Below are 10513 nucleotides of genomic sequence, written 5' to 3' on the forward strand. Positions count from 1 at the left end.
GGGGTCTGTGCTCAAAAGTAGATTTAATGATAGAAGCAGGAGATAAAAGTCATTTGGAGCTGACAGTTTAGAGAAGAGCTTTCAAACTTTTTGTCACTACTTACATCATTCCTAAACTGCTTTTAATCATTTTTCAAAAAACTAAAAGAAGAGAAAATCAGTACAAAAGTGGGGGGAAATGCACATTGTAGTAACAGTTTCACAAAGACTTCATGATCCAGCAAAATCAGAGAGAAGCAGAAATGATAGTGAAGAGTGTTAATTTGATTCAGGAATGAAGAACAAAGCTTTCCGTTCCAACTAAAAAATCTCATTTCCACATCTGAAAACCAGCAATGGCTCTGTCAGATAATCAGAGGGATAAGGTGACTGCTTTCCACACACAGAAGGAGAACAAAGGGCAGATTTTCATATGGGTCACAAATGTTTCCACAGGTGCTTTAGACTCCAAAGGAGTGGTGGCCAGAGAAACAGACAGAAGGGTCAGCAGATGACCCTAAGAAAGGCAGAGCGATTAATTAGGCCAGCATCCAGACCAATTACCGGAGAACCACTAGTTCAGCCAAGTAAGAATTATTTCAGATTCCTACAGAAAGTTAAATGATATCTGGGAATTTCTGAGCCAAATGGCATCATACACTCTACACCCCATCTCTTAGCACTTCTCTCGCCACCAATAAGAGGTGAAGCTAGGATTTAAATCCAAGAATGCCTGACTCCAAAGCCCTTATGAAAATAGCAGCATATAAAAGGGGCCTCACAGAATAGGTAGGATTTGAAAATAGAGACTGGCTAGGACTGAAAGGGAAGCAGCAGGAAGAGGGTATGTTGAGAAGGCCACCAGTGGAAGGGAACAGCAAGAGCAAAAGCATGGAAGTAGGAAACCCTGGGCGTGTGCAGGAATTACCAAGTAATGGTGTAGACAGCACAGGAGTGGAGGGAGGTGGTCCATGACAACGCTGGAAAAGTTGGCCCAGGCCTTCCGGGAGAAGGTGCTGGGGGATCAGTCAGGGAGGCAGATTTTATTCCAGAGGCAATGAGTAATCATTGAGGGCTTTAAAGCAGAGGAATGGCATAACTGCAGGTAGACACTGGGCAACTATTCTGCTGTGACATGGAGGATAGATCAAAGAAGAGTAAGAAGGTACCTACCACATAGCAGATACTTAATTAATATTAAATGGATAAAGGCAGAAAGGCCAACTTAAAATTTATTGTGTTTTTCTAACATGATATGAAACCCATTCTATCCAATCCCGTTTAATATTTTTCAGTTTGCTACTTAGAGAACAAACTCCATTCATTCTAGGAAGAAATAATGGTGCTGGTGCTTCCAAAAGAAAAAAAAAGAAAATCAATTCACCAATCAAATGTGGCCCTTTAAATGTTGCCAGGAAAGTGTCTACTCTTGCAGAAATTAACATTTTCCTCTTCTATTCAGAGGGAGGTACATCTGAACTGCTGTTGCCGTTGCTGAAAAAGAAAACAAAATTAACCAAGTACAACAGTTAGGCAATGAGGAGTGATCATCCCCCACTTCTGCAACCAAGTGTAAAGGTAATTCAAAAATAAGGAAATCACGAGTTGTAACCTCACATTTCCTATGCTCTCTTGTAGTGTCCGGGTCAAACACATACCAAGCCACAACCTCTTGATGATGCCAAACTTTCTTCTGCACAGGTCATGGTACCATCTGCAAAGAATCAACTACTCAGTGAGAAGCCAAGGTGGAAAAACACTGAGACGAAGCATAACCTACCTGATTTTCTTCATGGGAAACCCTCATCTGCTCCTTGAGGACAGACATCCGCGCTGCCTCTTCTTTCCTCAAAACTCTCTCCTTCTTAAGCTCAGGACTCCAGAAAGTCTTGATACTGTTCATGGAAGACCCCAACTTGCTGTCCTTGATGTCTAGCTCTTTCCGGAGGAGGTCGTTCTCTCTCTGGAGTTCCTTGAGCTGGGCTTGAAGATCTAACATCGTGCTGTCTCTTACCTGCCTCAACATGGAGGGGACCTGGTGGTGGTGATGATGGGATGCGCTGGTCAGACCGCCATGTTGATCCGTGTATGAAAGGACATCTGTGTGGGAAAGTCCAGCGGAAGCAATATTGGGACTACTCCCCATGGCTGTGACCCGGCCTCCATACACAGCTCGATTGGTAGCCCTTCCCAGAGTCATGGTGCCCTTTGGGTAGGTTGTTGAAGCCACCCCTTCATGATCACTCAGATACATGGGTCCAGACGTAGCATAGGCTGCATTAAGGGACTGGATGTTCTCCATAGACAGAGTCTTGCCTGCCCCTCCACCTCCCCCACTACTTGTTCTTCGGTGGCCCAAGCGAGGAGACCTTGGCAAACGAGGAGATCTGGAAGGGCTACCTTCCAGATTGGTGATTGTTCTTGCACTTCCATACATTTTTCTTCTATTGTGAGGTACTACTGAAGAGAAGAAATGCTATACTAAGTTGAGATTTAAGCTAATATTTTCACACTTGTCCAGGATTTTCACTGCATTCTCTTCACAGTCTATACCAGAAAATAACTCCAGAGATCTGCAAAATGAGAAAAAGGATAATTAAAAATAAATTTCTTTAGAATTCTGACTATAACTGCATTATATTTTAAAATATAGAGATAGATAAATAATGATAGATGAACAAAAGACAGATGATTAATAGAGTCACACCTATCATATTCATTTAAAAAGAAAAATGACCCCCAAATTACTTACTACATTTAAACTTTTTACAAATTCTCCCTGCCCTGGCCCCAAGCAATATCAAAAATTCTCAGAGCAAAAAAAGCAGCTCTTTTCCTTAGGAAAATGAAGCCCTCCATTTTGGTTTGTACTAAGTTGGAGTTAGGACCTCCAGAAAAGTCACCATGGAATTCCCCATCATGGAGACCTTAGCTATAAAATAATCCATCCTTAGGGGAATGACCCCCATACTCATGTGGCTTGACAGTGACTCTGAAAAGCTGTTGCTTCCTAGGATGTCAAATATTTGGCAAGCATGTTATTACCTTCCCCTCCTGTACCCATTATAGACATCACTAACCCATCCAGTCTTCTTTTCCACTAGGTTAAGAACTTTTCTCAACACAACACTCTGCATGTTTTACCACCAGTCAACTGGCATTGACGCATGAATTGCAACTCTTGGCCATCCTGGGGCTAGAAGAAAAAGAGGTGTCTCAACCCATGGGATGCCTATGCATATAGCCAGATCCTTGACGCTATCACCAGAGAAACAACAGTCCTGTCTCTGTCCCCTTTCACACACTCTTTCAGGCTGGCCTGTTGAGAATTCTTTTCCATTCTGGTTGACCTTAATATTCATATTCACCACTTCACACCTGTATAGCAATGGCACAAAGGAGCAGCACATCGTGTTAGAGTTCCTGGTCCCATAACTCCTAGAGAAAAGTAGTAGAAGCCCCCTGTTAGTGCTACTAAAGTATATTAGTGCAGATTTTATATAGTTGGGGCTATAGGGTAGTGATTAATTAGGACCCAAATGGCCTTAATGGGGTACATTATGGCCCCTGTTCTTCCTCCTAGAGGTCTTTAGTGTACTTTCTTTTTATTCAGCTTTACAATAAGAGAACGGATTCTGGAAAGGGGCAAACTGAGGTTCAAAGCTCCACTGTAACATTAACCAGATGCGTGGCCTTAGGCAAATTATTTAACTGTTATGAGCTTCCACTCTCCAATCAATAAAATGCAGTTAATACCACCTAACTCATAGTATTATGAGACATAAGATTTGTCCCTAGCACAAAACAGGCAATGAATCATTTTTGTTGGTAATGTCTCAATGAGATATGTACAGTAATAGTAATATACAGGGGCATCTTCTATTTTCATCTGACTATCACTCATCCCTCCCTCACCCCCTCCACCAACTGCCCCACACACACTTTCTGGTAGTACTTTCTCTTTTTTCCTTAGAGGAATTTTTACCCACCCCCTACTCATAGTTCACAAGGTTTAGGTAAGGCTGACTCCCCCCTCTCCATCCTAGATGGTGTCAGGGTGAGAACATGAGCCGAGCCTGCCCGATCATCATATTCCATCCTCCAGACATGGTAGCTAGGGATGGGCATGTGACTCACATTGGTCCAAAAAGACTCCATACCATGCCTTTATCTGGCACAACTGGGAAAGATAAGTTCTTTTTCAGCTGGAATTACTTGTTTTCAAGGTGGATCTCTGAGTGCTACCATGTGGAAAGAGCATCCCTGAGAGTAGAAGCCAGTGCAAAGGAAAGCAGAGCTAAACTCTGAAGAGTATGAAACCAAGCCAGGTGACACACTTGACACTCCAGATCTAGCAGTCATTGAAGCAACATCTATCCCCAGGCCACTTTAGTTATATATGCCAGGCAGACTGATTGCATTAATGGCCCCAATTCTTTATACCTTCATTATCTATGTTTTTGGCAGTGTCCTCCCAATCTGATGCTAGGTTCAGTCATGTGACTTGCTTTGACCAATAAGATAGTAACAAATGTGAAGCAAGCAGAGACCTGAAGTAACACTTGTGTGTTTACTCTCTTGCTCATTTTCTTCTACCATAGCAATTAGAAGGAGCCCCATCTAGCCTGATGGAAGATGAGAAACATAAAACAGAGCCAAGCTGTCCCAGCCAACAGCCAACCAACCCCAAGATGTGTGAGCCAGCCCAGCCAAGATCAGCAGAGCTGCCCAGCCAATCAGCAGCTGCCCACTGTTGCAAGAGCAAGCGCAGCTGAGATCAGCTGAGCACCACACACTGGTGGACTAAATGCATGCTTCTTAGCATGGCACTGATGTTTGCAGTTGGTTGCTTCACAGCATTACCTGAGCGATGGATAACTGATACGTTCGTCCATAAATTTCCTTTTTGCTGCATTCAATACTGGTTAGAACTTCTGTCACGTATACCCTAAAGAGTCCTCACACATCCTACGAAAAAATGTTTTCCATAAAGCCTTCCCCCTTCCCGAAAAAGGCCTTAAAAATTATATACCTGCTTCTAACTGAAGAACTACATTTTAAATGATTATGTTGCTCAGGGCTTAATTTTGTTTTCCTTGGAAATACATAAAAAATAATTTTGTATCTAAGATTTTTGCATGAATAATTTGTTTTGCAAAAGAAGGGCAAATCAACAGTTTCAGCATAAATGATGAGTGACAGACGATGGACTAGTGTTATGGTTACACAAATATTTAATAAGATGGAAAAATGTTCATGACATACTGGTGGGGGGAAGCAGACTATAAAATATTTTTGTGGGCCAGGCGTGGTGGCTCACACCTGTAATCCTAGCACTCTGAGAGGCCGAGGTGGGTGGATCGTTTGAGCTCAGGAGTTCGAGACCAGCCTGACCAAGAGCGAGACCCCGTCTCTACTAAAAATAGAGAAAGAAATTAGCTGGACAACTGAAAATATATAGAAAAAAGTAGCTGGACATGGTGGTGCATGCCTGTAGTCCCAGCTACTCGGGAGTCTGAGGCAGGAGGATCGCTTGAGCACAGAAGTTTGAGGTTGCTGTGAGCTAGGATGATGCCATGGCACTCTAGCCAGGGCGACAGAGTCAGACTCTGTCTCAAAAAAAGAAAAAACATTTTTGTGTTTTGCTCACACTTTTATAAAACACATACACACATGCATATACAGTCACTAGCCGAGAAGACTAGAATGATGCATATCAAAATAGTGCCAGTGGTGGGATTCCAAGAGGTTTTCATATTCATCCTTTTGTTTATTTGCATGCTCTAAATTTTCTGTAATAACAATATATACTTTTGTCATAAGAAAATATTTTTGTTTTCTTTCTATAATTCTAATGGTTAAATGAATTTGTTAACTTTTCTGTGCTTAGAATCTACGTATCCAGGTCCTAGCTGGGCCAGCACTTACAGAGTGGTCTTCCTAGAAGAAGTGATTAAATCTAACTTGTCCTCCGCTGTCTGCTCCCCTTGTATCTAGACACAGACATTTCTGAGGTCTCTGGCTAGGTTTGAGGTCCCTATCCTGAATGCCATACAGTTTATATCCACACAGATTTAATCCTCAGCCATTTTACCAGTGCAGCTGGCCAGGGCTTTGGAGAACTGCAACAACCAAGAAACAAAAAGTTAATTTGTTCCTTTTGGAAACACACACATGCAACACACACATAACATATAACATGCATAGATATATCATCTTGTTTGAAATAATGTTTCCTTATTTAAAAAGCAATATATATTGATACTGGGCCACAGTTTCCTCAGGCTCTCCTTTTCTAGGTTTAGTATCAGATTTGTCAGTGCCATAGAATGGATTGAGAAGCTTTACATTTCTCATACGTTCTGGAACAGTTAGCATAATATGAGTCTTCCCTATTCCTGAAATGTTTGATAGAACACATCTATAAAACTGAATGGGATTGGTTGTTGGTTATCTTTTCATTTTTTACTATGTTTACTGATCTATTTGGGTTTGCTACCTACTTTGTGTCAATTATCGTTAAAACCATTCTTCATAAACAGTCTTTCCCATCTAGATTTTTCAGTTTTATTGGTATTGCTTTGTATAACTTTTCCTTAATTTAAAAATCACCTCCAGTTATTTCCCCATCTCATTTCTAAGGTTGTTTGTATTTTTCTACTTCTCTTAATGACAATATGACAAATGTTTCTCTATTTTCTTAGTGTTTCAATGATATACCTCTTGATTTTATTGGAACATTTTACTACATTCTGTTTTCCACTTCATTGGCATTTCTTTATCTTTAATAATAATTTCTACTTCCTTTGTGTTTAGTTATATTTTGCTTTTTGCATTGAATAGTCATTTATCTTCAATCACATTTTCTAATGACTGCATATAACATTATACACATGGCTGCATATTCCAGTGTCCTATGTATAGAACTTGTCATTTGTAAATAGCTTCATATTTTTCTTTTGAAATTTTTTTCTATCCCAGGAATTATTCAGAAGAATATATTTAAATGTCAAAGTGAACAGAAATTTTAGGATAAAATTTTGCAGTTCTAATTCTATTGCGTTGGGTTTATAAAATATAACACGTTTTCTAATCTTTGAAATTTGTCAAGATTTTCTAATTGGCCTAATACTTTTCTTAATTGTTAAAACAGCTAATAGATTGTAGAAAATTTAGGAAATATAGACATGCATAAAGAAGAAAATGAAAACACTTAATCCTGTCACTTACAGACAACCTGTTAACAAGTTGATGTTGCTTCCAATTCCTTTTAACAGTGTGTGTGCATGTATACAATTTTAGACAAAGTATTATATTCTATATAAACTCTTGTACCCTCCTTTTCCTCAATTTTTATTCTTAACTTCATCTCCTTTTTCCATTTACCATAAATGCCCTAAAACATTTTCATAAAACATGATTTTTAACGGCAACCATGAGTGTCCAAAGATGGCCATCAAAATTCTTCCCCTTCCTGTAATATTTGTTTTTTCTTCCATCAAGAAATGGATTCTATTTCCCTTCTCTTAGAATCTAGACTGGTCCTGTGACCTACTTAAACCAACAAATGCAGAAGTGACAATGTTCCAGCTCTGGGCCTAACCCTCAAGAAGCCTGGCAGTTTCTGGTTTTGCTCTCTTAAAACCCAGCTGCAATGCTATAAGGAAGTCCACGCTATCCTGCTGGAAAAAGAAGCCACACAGAAAGGCCCTAGAAGATGAGACACCACATGGAGAGAGGTCACCTGAAGGAGAACCAAAGTACCCCAGCCAACAGCCAGCGCCGAGACACCAGACCAGTGAGACAAGCCACCTTGGACCTCCCAGGCTAGCCCAACTGCCATTTGAAATCAGCTGCCTAAGTGACAGCCAATACTCTATGTAACAGAAGGACCACCAGTCAACCCAGAGAATGGTAGGAAATAATAAAATTATTGTTGGAAGCTCCCTGAGTTTTACAGATTTTTGTTACACAGCAAAAAAACTGAAAACAGTCACTTAGTGCATCATTGAATGGTTATCCAATCATTTATTTAACCAATCACCTATTATGGAATACTCAGGTTATTTTTTTTTTTTTTGAAACAGTCTCATTCTGTTGCCCAGGCTAGAGTGCCATGGTATCAGCCTAGCTCACAGCAACCTCAAACTCCTAGGCTCAAGCGATCCTCCTGCCTCAGCCTCCCAAGTAGTTGGGACTACAGGCACGCGCCACCATGCCCGGCTAATTTTTTTTTCCATTTATTTTTAGTTGTTTGGCTAATTTCTTTCTATTTTTAGTAGAGACGGGGTCTCACTCTTGCTCAGGCTGGTCTTCAACTCCTGACCTCAAGTGATCCTCCCCCCTCAGCCTCCCAGACTGCTAGGATTACAGGCGTGAGCCACTACGCCCAGCCAGGTTATTTATTTTTAAAATAGAAATATCAGAAAGGATGACTAGGGAGGATGAAGGAAAAAAACCAAAAAATAAATAAAATAGAAATATCATAATATTGTGATTGACAAAGCTTTGTAATATTTTGATTGATACAGATTTTTACTGTTCTGATTGATAAAGCTCTTTACTTCCCTAGGATAAAATTCTAGAAGGAGAATTACAAGATCAAAATGAAACAACTTATACCCATATCCTTACTTACCCTTGACTATTTTTCCTCCACGGCCTCTACTCTTTATTCTCAGCATGTGCTGGAAGCCACCATCTCCTCTTGAAACCACTAAAAATCCCTGAATTACCAAATTCAGGATTTTAGACCTGCATATTCAGTAAATACACCTTAAGACTTATTCGGTAAGTACCAATATTGTGCTACTCCATCTCTGCTTTCGGGAAGTACTTTCTCAACAGTTTGGTAAATGTTCAGATAAACAAGCTAATGGGATTTTCATTTTAGACCAAGATATCTTAGAGACTTTAGGATACATATGGTGACTATCCCAAAATTGAGTATATAATGTAACTTTTCCCAAATTTATTTGACAAGAGAACCCTTTTCCCTTCAGAATACCTAAAAACATTTCACTCAACATTTGGATTTACTCATACAATACATATTTTTTAAGCATTAGCGTAATTCCCAGTATTAAACACTAGAGATAAACACAGTTTCTGACTATTGGAAGTTTATTTCCTAGAATGGACTTTCTCAGACAGAACTTTCTTCATTTCAGATCTAGCAGGGTTTAAGAAGAAGATGATTATAGGAACTAGGCACTGCTTTAAGGGGAGGGACATGAAATTCACCCAAATGAATCAGAATTGACCTCTAATGGGCAAATACAGAAGACCAAAATAATGACTGGTTGAAGTTTTGGCTCTGCTAGACCAAGAAATAAATATATTTAATAATTCTGTGTCTATTTTTCAAACTTCAATAAAGATGCCAGATTGTCAAAAGGAACACAAGTCAGCCAACAGCAAGCTGTGTTAAGCAGCTAAGGAAATACGTGATGCTCATACCACCAAGATCATACCAGATAAAAGATATTATGTACAATTCCACAGAACTTATCAAATCAAATAGGAAATTCAGAGATCATCAAAATGGTAATGGAATAATTTCCTCACCACTATATGTCTGTTTTTTTTTTGTTTCTTTCTTTTTTCAAGACAGGGTCACATTCTGCCACCCAGGCTGGAGTGCAGTGGCGTGATCATGGCTCACTGCAGCCTCAAACTCCTGGGCTCAAGTGATCCTCCCATCTTAGCCTCACCAGTAGCTGGGACTACAGGTGGGTGCCACCATGCCCAGCTAATTTTTAAATTTTTTGTGGAGACAGGGGTCTCACTGCATTGCCCAGGCTGGTCTCGAGCTCCTGGCCTCAAGCAATCCTCCCAAAGTGCTGGGATTACAGGCACGAGCCACCACACCCAGCCTATATCTGCTTAACAGTAGCTTTTAATTAGAAACCTAGGCCCAACACTATTTTGCAATTAGTTTCTTCCACCAAATGTATAAAGAGCAGGGATGGCTTCCCGGAACCGTTTCACCCCACAGGGCCGCAGCACAGAGAGGGATGTCAGTTTCGTGGAAGAGATAAAGATCCAGTTAGCACAGTAAGGCAAAGGTAGGTCCCAGGGCTGTCATGTCCCCCAAGCCTCCTAATTCCTTCTTGTTCTATTGAGTCGCTCACAAACACACAGCCCCTCCCCCGCCCAGCTGTATTTAAGTTCCCTGATATATTTTAAGGTACTTGTTTTGACACTCAGGCTTTTTTTGGTTGTTGTCTCCTAATTTCTCGTCTACCCTGATTTTTTTTTTTAATTCTATAAAATGAATCTCTGAGAAAGAGCAAAAATATCAACTTTATTCAGCAATCCCTAAGGTAATAATGTCTTCTATGTCCCACTACCAACTTTAAGTCATTAAACCATTTCTAAGCTTTGCTACCCACCTATAAATGCATTATAGGAAATAAGGTAGCAGTTAAAACCATATTGTTTTAAATATTGTTATGAAGCCAAGATAGGTTCAATCATTGGACTTTCTTGTAAACGCTTAAAAATACCTGCCATTCTTTTTTTTTTTTTTTTT

At 40.0% G+C, this 10513-nt stretch overlaps 1 protein-coding gene across 2 annotated transcripts in view; it reads right to left on the bottom strand.

The window, feature by feature from the left end:
• ERC2 (ELKS/RAB6-interacting/CAST family member 2) overlaps positions 1 to 10513 on the bottom strand; it is an 894383-nt gene that overhangs the window by 860937 nt on the left and 22933 nt on the right. For both annotated transcript variants that reach the window (XM_012646861.1, XM_012646788.1), the window contains exon 2: positions 1760 to 2552. In XM_012646861.1, coding sequence (XP_012502315.1) covers positions 1760 to 2416 — 657 coding nt within the window. In that variant the 5' untranslated portion in view covers positions 2417 to 2552. The remainder of the gene's footprint in view (positions 1 to 1759; positions 2553 to 10513) is intronic.

Source organism: Propithecus coquereli, unplaced genomic scaffold (assembly GCF_000956105.1).
Source record: "Propithecus coquereli isolate 6110/MARCELLA unplaced genomic scaffold, Pcoq_1.0 Scaffold1, whole genome shotgun sequence".
Lineage (NCBI taxonomy): Eukaryota > Metazoa > Chordata > Mammalia > Primates > Indriidae > Propithecus > Propithecus coquereli.